The sequence below is a fragment of the Labeo rohita genome, chromosome 18 (assembly GCF_022985175.1).
Source record: "Labeo rohita strain BAU-BD-2019 chromosome 18, IGBB_LRoh.1.0, whole genome shotgun sequence".
In the NCBI taxonomy this organism is placed as follows: Eukaryota; Metazoa; Chordata; class Actinopteri; order Cypriniformes; family Cyprinidae; genus Labeo; species Labeo rohita.
Window position 1 is genome coordinate 23,785,044 of NC_066886.1, and position 16,969 is coordinate 23,802,012.

At 38.6% G+C, this 16,969-nt stretch overlaps 1 protein-coding gene and 4 non-coding genes across 10 annotated transcripts in view; 1 reads left to right on the forward strand and 4 right to left on the reverse strand.

Moving 5' to 3' along the window:
• Positions 1 to 1,789: 1,789 nt before the first annotated feature.
• Positions 1,790 to 1,878, reverse strand: trnav-aac (transfer RNA valine (anticodon AAC)). The gene is given in 2 exon segments: positions 1,790 to 1,834; positions 1,842 to 1,878. It is a non-coding gene; the product is annotated as a tRNA-Val (tRNA).
• Positions 1,879 to 2,667: 789 nt separating this feature from the next.
• On the reverse strand, positions 2,668 to 2,740 carry trnak-uuu (transfer RNA lysine (anticodon UUU)). The gene has a single exon. It is a non-coding gene; the product is annotated as a tRNA-Lys (tRNA).
• Positions 2,741 to 2,925: 185 nt separating this feature from the next.
• Positions 2,926 to 3,007, reverse strand: trnas-uga (transfer RNA serine (anticodon UGA)). The gene has a single exon. It is a non-coding gene; the product is annotated as a tRNA-Ser (tRNA).
• A 560-nt stretch (positions 3,008 to 3,567) lies between these two features.
• Positions 3,568 to 3,649, reverse strand: trnas-uga (transfer RNA serine (anticodon UGA)). Its single transcript has one exon. It is a non-coding gene; the product is annotated as a tRNA-Ser (tRNA).
• A 6,348-nt stretch (positions 3,650 to 9,997) lies between these two features.
• The window catches only part of si:ch211-220f16.2 (trichohyalin), a 45,763-nt gene continuing 38,791 nt past the window's right edge, over positions 9,998 to 16,969 (forward strand). For all 6 annotated transcript variants that reach the window (XM_051134521.1, XM_051134524.1, XM_051134525.1 and 3 more), the window contains exons 1-4: positions 9,998 to 10,205; positions 10,571 to 10,746; positions 11,026 to 11,178; positions 13,030 to 13,312. In XM_051134521.1, coding sequence (XP_050990478.1) covers positions 10,702 to 10,746; positions 11,026 to 11,178; positions 13,030 to 13,312 — 481 coding nt within the window. In that variant the 5' untranslated portion in view covers positions 9,998 to 10,205; positions 10,571 to 10,701. The remainder of the gene's footprint in view (positions 10,206 to 10,570; positions 10,747 to 11,025; positions 11,179 to 13,029; positions 13,313 to 16,969) is intronic.

The following is a 16,969-nucleotide window of genomic DNA, read 5'->3' on the forward strand; positions in this document are numbered from 1 at the left end:
TTTTGACTGGTAGTGTATATTTTTATACAATTTTAAATGTAACTATTTTTGTAAAATAATAATATAAAAATACCCAATAAAGCAATAGATGTCTTTTTTTATTCATCTTTAAGTATATGAAGAACCCGGACACATTTCATATCAAGTTGTGATGAGCAAGGCCTGAAGGTCAGTGTCATGTTACTTATATAATCTATCAAAGCAAGCAATCTCTATTTAGCCTATGCATTAGGTGTTGCGTTTATATTTGGTCAGTATAAATGAACAAGGTAAGATTTAAAGGTTTTTATTAACAATTAGCCTAACGTAATCAATGCAAGCATATTACAGGCTGTCATGATGATGAAATCAGCTCTGTATAGTACACATATTAAATACATTAGATTTAAAGGAGAACTCCACTTCCAGAACAACAATTTACAAATAACTTACTCACCCCCTTGTCATCCAAGATGTTCATGTCTTTCTGTCTTTAGTCGTAAAGAAATTATGGTTTTTGAGGGAAACATTTCAGGATTTTTCTTCATGTAAAGGACTTCAACTGTGCCCCCCGATTTTGAACTTCCAAAATGTAGTTTAAATGCAGCTTCAAAAAGCTCTAAACGATCCCAGCCGAGGAAGAAGGGTCTTATCTAGCAAAACGATCGGTCATTTTTTTTTTGAAAAATAAAATTTTTTATACTTTTTAAGCACAAAAGCTTGTGTAGCACAGCTTCTGGGATGCGTGTTCACGTACTATTGAATCACGTAGAAAGGTCACGCCGAACGTAGGCAGAACTACAGACCCAGTGTTTACAAAGCGAACGCGCAAAGACTAAGAAAGTGCACGTAAGTTAAACGCTGTTTACAAACAAAAAGCTACAATGGTGTCGGACGATTCTGAAGTTGTAGGAGAAAATAAGACAGAGTTTTTTTGCCATTCTCTACCTTTTTGAGCCGGAGTACACAGACAATGAACTTAGACATGATTCATAGTAGTGATGGGAAGTTCGGGTGATTTTACTGACTCTGACCTTTGAGTCTCGTTCAGCAAAATGAACTAATCTTTTTTCGAGTCATTTCGTTCATTTTAGCAAAATATAATTAAAATGTTACGTGTTACTTCCCTAACACATCTACTGCTTACACAAATGTTGATCACACTACAAACAAGACAAAACTGTAATGCTATAAGAAACAGAAAAGATTAATTCATTGTTTACCTGGGTCTTTAGTCTATAATTAGCTCACCTCACCTCTTATTTGACAAGTTTTCGGGTTTGAGTCGTTCGTTCATCACGTGACATCCTCATAAGATGAACAAATGACTCGAAAAACCCGAAGACTCAAAACAGGTGAACTAATTCCAGTACAGAACCTAATAGGATGTTGCGCATGTGCGACTGAACGAATCACTCCCCGAGATGACTCTGAAATGTTTTCCTCAAAAACCATAATTTCTTTACGACTGAAGACAGAAAGACATGAACATCTTGGATGACAAGGCGGTGAGTAAATTATTTGTAAATTGTTGTTCTGGAAGTGGAGTTCTCCTTTAAAAGTCTGATGCTCTACTGACTGAGCTATCCGGGCTCTTGCACAGCCTCCGCCTCTTACGTTTTATATAACAGTTTTTATATACGTTTAGTTAAATTTATATATACGTTTTCCCCACAAGCCGCCTGGAAGAAGCTCATTTACCACAGGATGAAGGCTGCAAGCAAACATGGCAGTGAGAGCGAAGGCCAAAGGCCTTGGAAGCCGCAATTATCATCACAGAAAGCTAAAGCAGAAGGGGCGAAAGACCACCCGTAGTCGGCAGGGTTCGAACCAGCGCGGAGAGACCCCAATGGATTTTAAAATGTTAGTCCATCGCCTTAACCTCTCGGCCACGACTACACCTGGTTGTGACCCACCTGCTCTCTTGGCTGGAGGCGGGCAGCACAGGGGGCCAAAGAGCTTCAGACGCAAAATCCAGCTTAAGGACGAGGTGGCAAAAAGGAGCCGGATGTCCCCGTCGCTCAATGGCAAAGAGCTGCTGTGACCCGGATTCAAAACGGGGTTGCTGCGGCCACAACGCAGAGTACTAACCACTATACGATCACGGCCTGTGGGAGCAGCCGTCCGATTACAAAAAGGGCAAGCAGCGTTTTTTTGGTTGAACGGGCTGCGCAAATCCGTGCGACAGACGCGCAAGAAAAGGGTACGGTCGCGTCTCCCCAGCGCACAGGGGCCCGCACGGGGAGACCCCAATGGATTTCTAGTCCATCGCCTTAACCACTCAGCCACGACTACGGTGACCTGGCCGTCCTCTGCCCTGTCGTCGTGCAGCACTGCCGCCTGACCCACTTGCATCCCAGCCAGCTCAGTCACGCAGCCGAGATTGCAAGCCGGCCCTGCTGCAGACAAAACAGCGGGCCCAACGAGGAGAAAGCCGGCCACGACGTCTCGCACGAAGATGTGCAGCTGTAGCTGTTTGTGCATTTAAATGAGCACAGGCGACCTCAAAGTTGGGTGAGAAAAAACCCCACAAACTGGCTATGGCTTTACTGAACTCGCCATTCTTAAAGGAGAAACACAACAAAGACTGCATGTGAACTCTGTCACATCTTTAAGCGTACACCACCACACGGCAGAGCTGAACCGGCACGATAGTAAGCTGAGGTCGCCAACAAGATGACAGCCCTTCGCCCAAACAGGGACTTTAACCCTGGACCCTCAGATTAAAGGTCTGATGCTCTACCGACTGAACTATCCAGGCTCTTGCACTGCCTTTGCCTCTTACGTTTTATATAACAGCTCTTTCCCCACAAGCCGCCTGGAAGAAGATCATTTGTCACGGGATGAAGGCCGCAAGCAAACATGGCAGTGAGAGCGAAGGACAAGGGCCTTGGAAGCCGCAATTATCGTCACAGAAAGCTAAAGCAGAAGGGGCAAAAGACAGCCCGCAGTTGGCAGGGATCGAACCAGCGTGGGGAGACCCCAATGGATTTCAAGTCCATCACCTTAACCTCTCAGCCACGACTGCGCCTGGTTGTGACCCCCTGCTCGTGACCCCCCTGCTCTCTTGGCTGGAGGCGGGCAGCACAGAGGGCCAAAGGGCTTCAGCCGCAAAATCCAGCTTAAGGACGAGGTGGCAAAAAGGAACCAGACGTCCCCGTCGCTCAACGGAAAAGAGCTGCTGTGACCCAGATTCGAACCTGGGTCGCTGCAGCCACAACGCAGACTACTAACCACTATACGATCACAACGCACCACCGGCTCAGAGTGTATGCCACCACACTGCAGAGCTGGACCGGCACGATAGTAAGCTGAGGTCGCCAAAAAGATGACGGCCCTTCACCCAAACAGGGACTTGAACCCTGGACCCTCAGATTAGAAGTCTGATGCTCTACTGACTGAGCTCTTGTGTTACTTCCTCCTCTTATGTTTTATATCACAGCTCTTTCCCCACAAGCCTCCTGGAAGAAGCTCATTTGTCACGGGATGAAGGCCGCAAGCAAAATGGCAGTGAGAGCAAAGGACAAAGGCCTTGGAAGCCGCAATTATCGTCGCAGAAAGCTAAAGCAGAAGGGGCGAAAGACCGCCCGTAGTCGGCAGGGTTCGAACCTGCGCGGGGAGACCCCAATGGATTTCAAGTCCATCGCCTTAACCTCTCGGCCACGACTACACTTGGTTGCGACCCACCTGCTCTCTTGGCTGGAGGAGGGCAGCACAGGGGGCCAAAGAGCTTCAGACGCAAAATCCATCTTAAGGACGAGGTGGCAAAAAGGAGCCGGACGTCCCCGTCACTCAACGGCAAATAGCTGCCGTGACCCGGATTCAGACCAGGGTTGCTGCAGCCACAACGCAGAGTACTAACCACTATACGATCACGGCACGCCACTGGCTCATACCTGTGGGGGCACCCGTCCGATTACAAAAAGGGCAAGTGGCGTGTTTTTCGGTTGAACAGGGGCTGACAAATGCAATTCTGGCTGGACTTCCTTCATGTGCAGTCAGACTTCTAGAAATGATTCAGAACATAGCAGAATTATTAGTCTTCAGTGAGCCCAAGAAAGCCCACACCACACTTCTGTTTATCTCTCTGCACTTGCTAAAGGTTACAGCTCACATTAAGGTCAATATATTGATGCTTGCATACAGAACAGCAACAGGCTTTGCACCCTACTACCTACTAATTTGAGTCTACAACCTCTCCAGAAGCCTGTTCCTTGATGATGGAATGGACACCTGATAATATTCAAGAAACTCCTGAAAATTCATCTCTTCTATCAGCAACTGCCTATGCGCTTTCACTATTCCTTAAACCCTGTTCTAGCTGAAACTTTGTATTACTAGCATTTCTAGCGTGTCTATAGTTTAGCTTGTTTATGAAGAATAGCTCATTGTATTCTTCAATTGTAAGTCACTTTTTATAAAAGCATCTGCTAAATTAATAAATTTCATTTATTGATCATTAGAATCTGTTATTTGTACACTGTCGTTTCTGTAGTCACATTGGCTCAGGCTCACACAATTAGTTTAGGTCACTGTATAAATCTTAAAAGTATCCTTGCCCAAGTTCACTTGAAATCTATCCCAGTGTTTTGGGTCACAAACAGAGAAAAACCCTGGATGGATGGCCAGTCCACACACAAAAATGCCCACCTATTCAACAAATTTACTGCTTTAACAACCTGCATTACAACTGACACAACAGTGAAGAACATCAGTGATTCATTGTTTTTATAATGAAAGTAGATGGAACCAGATACCCAACTGGATCTGAAAACATCATTATACTTTGCTACTTCAAGGAAAATCACTGGAAAAATACAAAACAACTGACCATCACACATTCCAGCAATGCACAAACCATAAAAAAAAATCATACTCTTAGATCTAACCAAGGATTCTGAATCAAGTATGTGATGGAAGTATCGTGGAGTTCAGTGATTTCTGTCCAGAAGGCACCTTACGTACTGCAATCAAAAAAAGGTGTGTAAAGGCATTCACTGTCAAGAGCTAGACTAGAGAGAGCAGCCACATAAAATGAGAAGGCTTAAATAGTATAGTTTTATTTACTTTTTAAATCTGTCAAAATGACAAAAAGCATTTTGATTAAAGGAGTAGTTAAAGGAGAAGTCCACTTCCAGAACAAAAATTGACAGATAATGTAATCACCCCTTGTCATCCAAGATGTTAATGTCTTTCTTTCTTCAGCCGTAAAGAAATTATGTTTTTTGAGGAAAACATTTCAGGATTTTTCTCTATATAATGGACTGATATAGTGCCCTGATTTGAACTTCCAAAATGCAGTTTAAATGCGGCTTTAAACAATTCCAAATGCAAACGATCCCAGTCGAGGAAGAAGGGTCTTATCTAACGAAATGATTGGTTATGTTCATAAAAATAATACACTTTATATACTTTTTAATGTCAAACGCTCATCCCGTCTTCTGCCTGAACTATTTTTTTCCGGTTCATGACAGTTAGGGTATGTCGAAAAATTCCCATCTCATGTTCTCCCTCAACTTCAAAATCGTCTTATATCGCTGTTTTACCTTTTTTGTTAAGGGTGTTTGATCTTCTTTGCATGCTCACTTTGCAAAGACTGGGTCGGTACTTCTGCAGTGATGTAGGATGATTTTGAAATTAATTTTGAAGTTGGGGGAGAAAATATGATTGGAGTTTTTCGATATAACCTAACTGTCTTGAGGCAGAATACACAGATTTCAGGCAGAGCAAGACAAGATGAGCGTTTGAGATTACAAAGTATTTAAATTGTATTTTTTAAATGAAAATAACCGATCGTTTCGCTAGATAAGACCCTTCTTTCTTGGCTGGGATTGCTTACAACCGCATTTGGGATTGTTTGAAGCCGCATATAAACTGCATTTTGGAAGTTCAAAATCATACCAGTCCATTATATGGAGAAAAATCCTGAAATGTTTCCCTCAAAAAAACACAATTTCTTTACTGCTGCAGAAAGAAAGACATGAACATCTTGAATGACAAGGGGGTGAGTATATTATCTGTCAATTTTTGTTCTGGAAGTTAAAGGAGAAGTCTTCTCCTTTAACTTCCAGAACAAAAATTTTCAGATAATGTACTCACCGTGTTATCTAGTAAAATCTAGTCTTATCTAGTGGCTTATTTTCTAAAAAGAAAAATTACAATTTAATACTTTTTAACCTCTAACACTTGTCTTGTCTAGCTCTGCTTGAACTCTGCATATTCCGGTTCATGACAGTTAGGGTATGTCAGAAAACTCCCATCTTATTTTCCCCTCCAGCTTCAAAATCATCCTACATAGCTGTTTTACATTTTTTTGTAAAGGGTGTTTGACCTTCTTTGCATGTTCGCTTTGTAAACACTGGGTCGGTATTTCTGCAGTGATGTAGGATGATTTTGAAGTTGGAGGAGAAAATGAGATAGTCGTTTTTTGTCATACCCTAACTGTCATGAACCAGAATACACAGAGTTCACACGAAGATAGACAAGACAAGCGTTTAAGGTTAAAAAGTATATAAATTGTAAATGTCTGTAGAAAATAACAGATCGTTTCTCTAGAAAAGTTATTTCTTTCTTGACTGGGATTGTTTAGAGCCCTTTGAAGCTGCATTTAAACTGCATTTTGGAAGTTCAAACTCGTGGGCACCACAGAAGTCCATTATATGGAGAGAAATCCTGGAATGATTTCCTCAAACAGAATTTCTTTACGACTGAAGAAAGAAAGACATGAACATATTGGATGACAAGGGGTTAAGTACATCATCTATAATTTTTTGTTGTGGAAGTTAACTACTCCTTTAATTCTTCAATGTATTACTATTCGGAAATGACAGAATATTTTGAATTAATGCAAACTTTGATAAAAATGCCTTCTACTGTGTAAGTTTTTACGTTGCTCAATCCTGCAAACAACATGCTGCAAAGAGAGAACACAAATTCTTTAACTGGCATGAAATTGTATCTTCAGCTGCCAAATGTGTGGACAGTCTTCGCAGTGCAGAAGAATTCTGAGATGACCCTGAGTCAACAAATAAATAAATACCTTAGTGTCAATATACGATGGAGCTACACTGGCTACACTTCAGTTCTTTCAGGATCTCAGCACTTAATGCTCTTAATTCACAAAATAAAACCTTTTTACATGTAAAGTCTATAAAGCTCATCATAGATTTAATAAATTATACCACTGTGGAAACAGAGTGCATCATTGCCAAGCAATATATCTCCAGAATCAAGGGAAGTCAGCAGAAGATGAATACTAGGAAACATATTTATTAACAGCACAAAATACTTGAAGCTATGCCCAGTATTTTCCATGTAACATGAAAAACATGCCCTGTCACACATTTTGGGCTTTTACCACCAGCTCTTTCGCTGTGATCAAGAACTTTTTTACAGACCAAAGAAGGAACCAGAGTCATTAGCTTGTGCACATTGTGGAACCTTACAAAGAGTAATGGAACCAATGGCATGAATATGTGGTATGTGACCAGTGCTGGTCGACATGATTTGCATAAAAAAATGCATTTTACAACCAACAGTAAAGCAGCAGATATACGCAGTCAGATCGTGAATGATGGTGCACATATTTGGCACCCACGGACCAACTAGGCCAGGGGTGCCCAACCCCGTTCCTGGAAATCTACCTTCCTGCAGAGTTTAGTTCCAACCCTGATCAAACACACCTGTCTGTAATTATCAAGTGCTCCTTCAGATCCTAATTAGTTGGTTCAGGTGTTTTTGATCAGGGTTGGAGCTGAACTCTGCAGGAAGGTAGATCTCCAGGAACAGGGTTGAGCACCCCTGATCTACTCCCATGCTTCCCAAACTTATATGCCCCCCTAGAGTCAGGTGTGTTAGATGAAGGAGACATTCAAAAAGTACACTCTTGGGGGACAATAACAAAGCCCTCCTGTAGTAGGAACTTCCAGAAACTGTACCTCAATTCCAGCTACTTCCATGGACAATGGGGTTCACGGATTTCATTAATGTAGACACCAGCACAAAGCAAGACTGCATCCTTTCTTCAGTTCCTTGTAGTAATGCACTTTGACATGAAGAGAGTGATGACATGCATATCCTGTCGAAGGACTTAGACTGGTCTGCAACACATGACTACAGGTCTTCAACGAGAAGCTGCAACACCACCTGCAACAAGGCAGAAAGATGTAAGCTGTAAGAAATGGTCATTGAAGTTAAGTCACTTTTATTTATATAGTGCTTTTAACAATACAGATTGTGTCAAAGCACTTTTGGCAATTAAATAAGAATAAACAAATGACATATTCTTGATTTTATGGCATTTCATGAAATGTTTCAACATTTCTGGAATTAGGGTTGTACATGCATCAGGTTTTTTGGCAAGAAAGATTTCCGCTTACAATACACCTGGGTATCTTCACTCGTAGCTCCTCTGAAAACTGAATTCTTGAAACATGAAAACAGTCTCCAAAAAGGTAATATATCCTAAAATAATTTGTCGAGCTTTTTATAATAGGTTTTCTTTCTGTTTTATGTAGCCAATAAGAAGAAGACTCTGATCTGTATCTATGTTTCCAGTGCTTTTTTTTAATAAAGGCAAGACAAATCAAGTTTATTTATGTAGCACATTTCATACACAAAGGAAGTGGTGTAGACCCGGGCCCATATGCACAAACATTTGTAGGCCCCCCAAAGTTAATTTGGACTCAAAGGCTCATTGTTGTCTTTTCTTGGGTAAATCACATTGCATGACTATTAATGTTTTCAAGTCCATTCATTATTTGTAGTGAATCACATTCAAATAATGGCTATTCACAAGCTGTTTTATTAACGGTATAAATATTTACATTACATTTTCAAGTTTATTCATTATTTGTAGCGTGCCAGCCACCCAATCAAGATCAGAAATCAGAAACTTTAGCTTGTAATTTTACTTCGTGTAATTCTAAAAATGTTATGGTACTAAAATGCTGCTATATGTACTAAATTACTTAATGCAAACACACTCTTGGCACAGTGGCCCAAAAAAACAGAAATAAAAAACAAGCAAACAAAGAAACAAACAAACAAAATAACTACTCATTACTCACATTTGAGTTATATTCAGGCATATATAATTGAGTTATACTGAGGCATATTCATCCACAATGTCCTCAGTGTTTTCAGGGTATTCTCAATGGTCTCTTTTAGCTAAAAGTGGACTTACCTTGTTTTGAGTGAACCCTTGGTATGAGTGGTCTGTTAGGCTTATATTAAGGCAAATCTGACTTTTGAGATAAACTTTCCTGGGGAGTTTAACTCCAGTTAAAAATAAATAAATAAATAAATAAACCAGAAAAAGAACAAGTTAATGAACTCGACCATGTGGAGACTCAGAGGGAACATAACATTGCTAGTCGGCCAGACAGACAGACCTGGCTACCAAAAGACGGCACACTGTGCCCCACAATTTCTTTTTCTTTTTCTTTTTTTAAACATCATAGTTATACACAAATTAGGGAAACATTTTGTCTTCACTTCACCAGCCATAGAAAAGACTTTGACTTGATGCCAAACAATAAAAATCTCCCACAATTTCTAGGTCTCAGCAACTGCACACCTGGCTGCTAGGTTTGAGGTCATGAAAAGAATGACCAGTACAACGGAACTGCTACGTAACATATACACTGAATAACATTTGAATGACTTTTTTTTTGTTTGTTTGTTTTGTTTTTGTTGTAGTTACCAGTATTTGTAGTCCAATATTTGTATTACTGAGAGAAAAAATAAGTGAAAATACAGAATTGTTTAAAAATATTTACAAAACATATTTATTGGAGGAAAGACTCTAAAACACGCTTCCTTTCCATGGTTTGACAAGCTGAACATGAGCTCATGTTTAACCCTCTATTATATTTCATCTGGTTCGCACTGAGTGAACAACTTGTAGAATTATTTTTTAATGAGACCATGAAGGCAGAACATGTAAACGGACGTAAAGGTCATTGTGGTAATGTACAGTAGGTGGCGGTAATGCTCCGAAGCAGCGAATTGCCTTCAAACAAGAAGAAGAACCTTGCGCATTAACAAGAGATGAATGTTTATCACATTGATAAGCCTAATAGAAAATAAGGTTATAGGTTTCCTACTGTAAAACATAACATATATGTCTATTTGCTGTGTTAAACATGTATAAGTGAACACTTCGTCTTGAACCTGCACTGTATTCGAAATGTGACGAGATATAAATCCATGTAACTGGAGGCAAGGTAAGATTGTTGACTGACATTTCTGTTTAATATTCTTAGTAGCTGCACGTCACGCTTTAATTTTAAAGCGATTAGGATTAGATATCTGCCACCACGTGATGTGCAAATTCTTCCGTCAAGAATGTTTTTACGGATAACGTTGTATGTTTAGATGTTAATTTATATCTTGATTCTTGGCCTTTCTCTGCTGACTGAATATAGAAAGCTTTGAATCAGGTGACACAGATAATACCCCCGTGTGTAATAAAAATATAATGCTTATTTTAGATATTCTAGATAGATTTTTTTTAATAACATTTACATATTTATAACATCTTTATTTATTTAAAATATAAACATTTACACACATTAACGTTTTATTATAGGGCAGTGGACCTCCAGGACCAAATGTGAAGAGCCCTTCAGTAGATTGACTGGGTTGTGTGTAGTCTTGCTTTACTTTATTTAAAACCTCCTGTCTAAGACCTACTGTCTTAGGCCATAGGCTGCGTAAACAATGCTGAGGTGGTTTTCAGCAGAAGAGTCTGGCTCTGCGCATGGAGTGAGTATTACACATGTTTTTGTCTAAATATCTAATAATGAAGATTGTTTTCTGTGACGTATAGCATCAGAAATCAGCTTATATGTATAGTGTGGGAATGTCTAGGAGTGAAGTGTGTCTTTTAATTTTTAATAATTGCAAATATGTTATGTCAGCAGCATATTTACTTTGTGAGCACTGTGTTACTCTGTCACTCTGTTACAGCAAAAAAAAGAGAACCCTCACCCCTTTACATTGTGCGTTGCATAAATGTTCATCATCATTCTTTGCTTGTCTCAGGCTCCTGGCTCCCCGCAGGTGGACATGGGCAGTGATATAAGATTTTCTGAGGTCACTGAGCAGCTAACACAGATGGAGGAGCTTGTGGCCCATTTAAAAGAACTGATCAGGGAAAAGGATGCAGCACTCAGTGGTAAAGATGACGAAGTCAAGGTAATTTACAGTTTAAATATGCTGAAATGGTCAATGACACGATGCATTATTTTTTAAATTTAGTTTATTAAAAAGCATTAAAAAGCTATTTGTATAAAATGACTTTATTCTTGATTTAAAAATTTTGGGGGTTGGAAATTTCTTTTCCCAAATTCTCAGCCACATTTGTTTGCAAATGATACATTATTGGCCATACAGTGCATTCATACAGATATGTCTTGCACTTTTCACACAAGAAAAGTAATTCAGTTTCCTCCATAATCACACCATCAAACTATCATGATTGTGCAGAAAATAAAATTCATTTTTCCAATCTTTTACTACTTTTCTCAGTTGCTTTGAAATATGGGGAGAAGACATTGGACTAGAGAGAGAGGCTTTGTTCTGCTTGTTTTGCCCAGCCTTCTCAAAGTGCATATTAGGATATATGACAAAATGTTTATCGCTGGGTGGAAATGCAATTAAACTTGGATTGCTTCCAAACTTTAGTGTAATTTCAATTGCTTTCCATGCTCTTGGACTTTTATTGTGTAACTTATTTATATTGCACTTTTACAAGTCTCCCTTCTGGATGCAGACAGTATTGCTATTGTGCTTTGTTCAGCGATCAGATGTCATGTGATGATGTGGCACTGAATAAAAATGATGTCCTCTTAGCATACAGTTGAGGTCAAAAGTTTACATACACCTTACAGAATCTGCAAAATATTAGTTATTTTACCACAATAAGAGGGATCATAAAAATGTATGTTATTTTTTATTTAGTACTGGCCTGAGTAAGATATTTTACATAAAAGACATTACATTTAGTCCACAAGAGAAAATAATAATTGAATTTATAATAATGACCCCATTCAAAAGTTTACATACACTTGATTCTTAATACTGTTTTGTTAGCTGAATGATCCACGGCTGTGTTTCTTTTTAGTTGTTGTTTAGAGATATTTGTTCATGAGTCCCTTGGTTGTCCTGAACAGTTAAACTGCCTGCTGTCCTTCAGAATAATCCTTCAGGTCCCACAAAAGGTTTTTCTCAGGTTTTTTCTCAGGTTTTTCAGCATTTTTGTATTTTTGAACCCTTTCCAAGTGTATGATTTTGAGACCCATCTTTTCACACTGAGGACAACTAACTGACTCATATGCAACTATTACAGAAGGTTTAAATGCCCACTGATGCTCCAGAAGGAAAAACTGTGCATTAAGAGTCAGGGGTGTAAACTTTTGAACAAAATGAAGATGTGTATATATTTCTTATTTTTCTATATATCATATTTAAATATCATATTTTTTCATTTAGTACTGCCCTTGCATCAGAAGATACTTAAATGTTTCCCAGAAGACAAAATAAGTTCAAAATAAGCATCAGTGAGCGTTTGAACCTTCTGTAATAGCTGCATATGAATAACATGCATTTTGTGTGATCCCTCTTATTTTGGTCAAATAATTAACATTTTGCAGATTGTGTAAGGTGTATATAAACTTTTGACCTAAAGCTATAGAACTCATAAAACCCAAAAAGTTAAATATACCAATGCTGTTTTACTCTAGACGATTGACAAACAACAGTGGAACAGAAAGAAACAGGAAAAAAGGAAATAACTGTTGAAATAATGAAATATATACTCCCTACTACATGGAATTATAATGAAAAAATAATAACTGAATTTACATAAATGATCTTGTTCAAAAGTTTCTATTTCCTTGGGTTTTATTATAGTACAGTATGTAGCTTCTTCTATGATTAGTTTCTGTATGTTTGTGCATGCATAAGGAAATAGTTATATTATAGTCAGGCCATGATGCTTACAGTTCTTAGAGTTGATTTATAATGTGAGTTGTGTGTGTTTGGTAGGAGCTGACAGAACAAATGCAGCGCTTGCGGGGTGAGAGAGAAAACTTTCAGTCAAAGCTGGACGCAGAACGTCACATTACTCGGGCTCGGATCAAGGATCTGATGGAGAAACATGAGGCTGAGCTGCTCAGGGCTGCTGATAAACATGAGACTGAGTTGTCAGAGAGGGAGCAGGCCTTACGCCGACAGCTTGAGACTTTTCAGCGCTCTATATCACAGCCTGCAGATGCATCAACAAACCTACCCACCTCCAACACAGCTCAGAAAGTCACAGAGCTGCAAGGTAGTCAATCATGTCACGTGGTTAGAGAATGTTGTCTGCGGTTTGACCTTTCTTTCTGAAATGAACTCATTGTTGATTAAGCACATGTCACAGTCACTTAGAATTTTTACATTTTGTTTAAAGATCTGTCAGCATTTTCTTAATGGTTTTGCGTAACTAGTTAATTTTCATTTTTTAGAGATGGACATGAGTACTTTCGAAAATACCACATTGTAAAATAAGTTTTGGAAAAGAAGTCCACATTTCACTCTGCTTTCAGTATATTGCCTAAATTAATTTATTTAATTTACAGTTTTATGTTGAGGTCAAAAGTTTACATACACTTTGCAGAATCTGCAAAATGTTAAAGGGGTCCTATTATGCTTTTTCACTTTTTGAATTTTAGTCAGTGTGTGGTGTGTGTGTTTGGGCATAAAAAAGACCTACGAAGTTACAAATCTCAAAGTCCACTCCAAAAGGAGATATTTCGTTTTTAAAAAATCCCTTTTCAAGAACTACAACGACTGTCTGTTTTGGACTACGTATGTTATGATGTCACTACGCAGACTATTGGAATATCATTAAAATAAGTCCCGCCTACGGAAATCGAATGGTTGGGGGGTGGGTAGGGACGAGGTGGGGAATTAGCCTAACTTTAGCAATGCAGCGCAGAGAGACGCTTCAATGAGCCGCAGTGCTGCGGGTATTAACACAAGCACTGACTGGATGTGCCATGTCAGAGCAGTAACGCGCCGCGGACGTGTGCAGTATAGGGGGTCGAAACACATGCAGATGCCGCAATCTACTCCAGTGGCTGCGCCGGAGCCGTAATGCAGCGCAGATGTGTGCATTGTGTGGTAAGAGATTTATTCGTCTTACAGTGTGGATAGCTTCACTTAATGCGAGTGTTTTTTAAAATGCATAAACTTGCACTAGACTAGGCTAGGCTAATCAGTGATGATGTTCTTTGATAATGTTAATGTTACGCTGCTTTTAGCCTTATGCTGGAGCTGTTTTCGGGCAATGAAACTAAGTATGTAAAATAATTAAATAAATTTGCACGATAATATCATGTATCAGTGATCTCGCAGGCTGAGGATGGGACTCAACACTACTGTAGTGTATTATTTACTCACCTTCCATGCATCCTTGGTGTATATGACTTTATTTCAGACGAATGCAATCGGAGTTATATTAAAAATTATTCTGCCACTCCCAAGCTTTAAAACAGCATAGACGAGTGTTTCTCTTCATCAGTCCAAAACAAGTCTAATAAAGTGCATCCATCCATAATAAAATGTGCTTTACACAGCTCCGGGGGGGTCAATAAAGGCCTCCTGTAGCGAATCAATGCATTTTTGTAAGAAAAATATCCATATTTAAAACGTAAGAATCGCTTTAATCTAACTTGCTCTAACTGCTTTGACAAGGGGTGTGGCAGTACTAAAACACCGCGTAAACTGTTCGCAACGCAGTGGGACAGCTAACCAATCATAATACTTTTTTTGTTTTTTGTTTTTGTTTTTTTTGTAAAGCGGGCCTCATTAAACCCGGAACTAATCAAGCCATTTGTGCCAGGCTGGGGAGAAAGGACTTGTTAATAATGTAAATTATGTAAAAAAAAAATAATGCATTTTTCAAACCACCAAGCATGAAAGCATGTTCTATTACACTCCCAAAACAAAAGACTTTGTAAAAGAGCATAATAGGACCCCTTTAATTATTTTACCAAAATAAGAGGAATCATACAAAATGCATGTTATTTGTTTTAGTACTGACCTGAATAAAATATTTCACTTAAAAGACATTTACATATAGTCCACAAGAGAAAATAATAGATGAATTTATAAAAAATTACCCCGTTCAAAAGTTTGCATGCGCTTGATTTTTAATGCTATGTTATTACCTGAATGATCCACAGCTGCGTTTTTTTTTTGTGACAGTTGTTCATGAGTCCCTTGTTTGTCCTGAACAGTTAAACTGCCAGCTGTTTCAGAAAAACTCTTCAGATCCCACAAATTCTTTGGTTTTTCAGCATTTTTGTGTATTTGAACCTTTTCCAGCAATGACTGTATGATTTTGAGATCCATCTTTTCACACTGAGGACAACTAAGGGACTGCAATTATTACAGAAGGAAACACAATGCATTAAGACCCAGGGGTGAAAACTTTTTGAATCTGAAGATCAGGGTAAATTTAATTTATTTTGTCTTCTGGAAAATATGTAAGTAGCTTCTGAAGGGCAGTACTAAATGAAAAAATATTATATTTAAGCAAAGTAAGAAAAATGTACACATCTGCATTCTGTTCAGAAGTTTATACCTCTGGCTCTTAATGCATCATTTTTCTTTCTAGAGCATCAGTGAGCATTTGAACCTTCTGTAATGGTTGCACATAAGTCCCTCAGTTGTCCTCAGTGTGAAAAATCATCATCTCAAAATCATACAGTCATTGTTGGAAAGGGTTCAGTGCTGAAAAACCAAAGAATTTGTCTGACCTGAAGGATTTTTCTAAAGAACAGCAGGCAGTTTAACTGTTCAGGACAAACAAGGGACTCATGAATGACTATTACTAAATAAAAAAAACAGCTGTGAATCATTCAGGTAACAACACAGTATTAAGCATCAAGCATATGCAAACTTTTGAATGGTGTCATTTTTATAAAGTATTATTTTCTGTTGTGGACTATATGTAAACATCTTCTATGTGAAATATCTTATTGAGGTTAGTGCTAAATAAAAAAAACAAACATGCATTTTGTATGATTCCTCATTTTATATTAGGTGTCTTTAAATACTGTATACTTAATAATATAATGAATTTGCTAGATACAATGTTAGGTTAGTGGCAAGTTTGATGGTATGGTTAGGTTTAAGGGGTACAACAGTGGAATTATAGACATAACTACAGAAATGAATTATGTATGCAATTCTGTATTAACATGTAATTATAGGATGGTGTTTTCAAATATAACTACAATGTAAAAACATTTTAGTGCACAATAAGTGCATTATATCAAATTATTCAGTTTAAATGTAGGTGCATAGTAGTGAAGGACACCTAATACATATTTCATTGAGTGGTTGATATTGATTACACAATTGCACAGTTGCACAATATGTACTTTCACATGGTTAATAAAACTCAAAAAGGCAAGCCTGTCCCAGTAAAGTGGGGCATATACTGTAAAAGTTCAGAGACTAGGGAGGTCTTGAGCCCTTGCATACTACACAAGTCAGTTAACAAAGCATTTTTTATATGCACATGCTGTTTGCTGGTATAGCCTGTATGATGAGGTTGTGTTTGATTTAGAAACGAGGAAGATTATACACTGCTCAAATTCAGCTCAAATATTTTCAACATGTTTAAAAATTATTGGGAACTTGGGAGGTGCTTGTAAGGTGCTTGGCTCAGCTTGCAACGACTCTCACACAATGCAAGCCGTGACCATACGAGCATCAGCAATTGACATGATTTCTCCCAGCGGGGAGAATTACAAAAAAAAAAAAAAAAAAAAAAAAAAAGCAAAAGCAAAAAACACAACTCATTTGACATCACATGTGTGCCAGGCATAAGCCTGTGAAGAAAAATTGGTCCAAGCCTTTATGGCTTGAAGGGTTTACTGTTCCTCAGTGAGTAACTGAACTTGGTTCATGAATTGTACACTATTTGGGACAT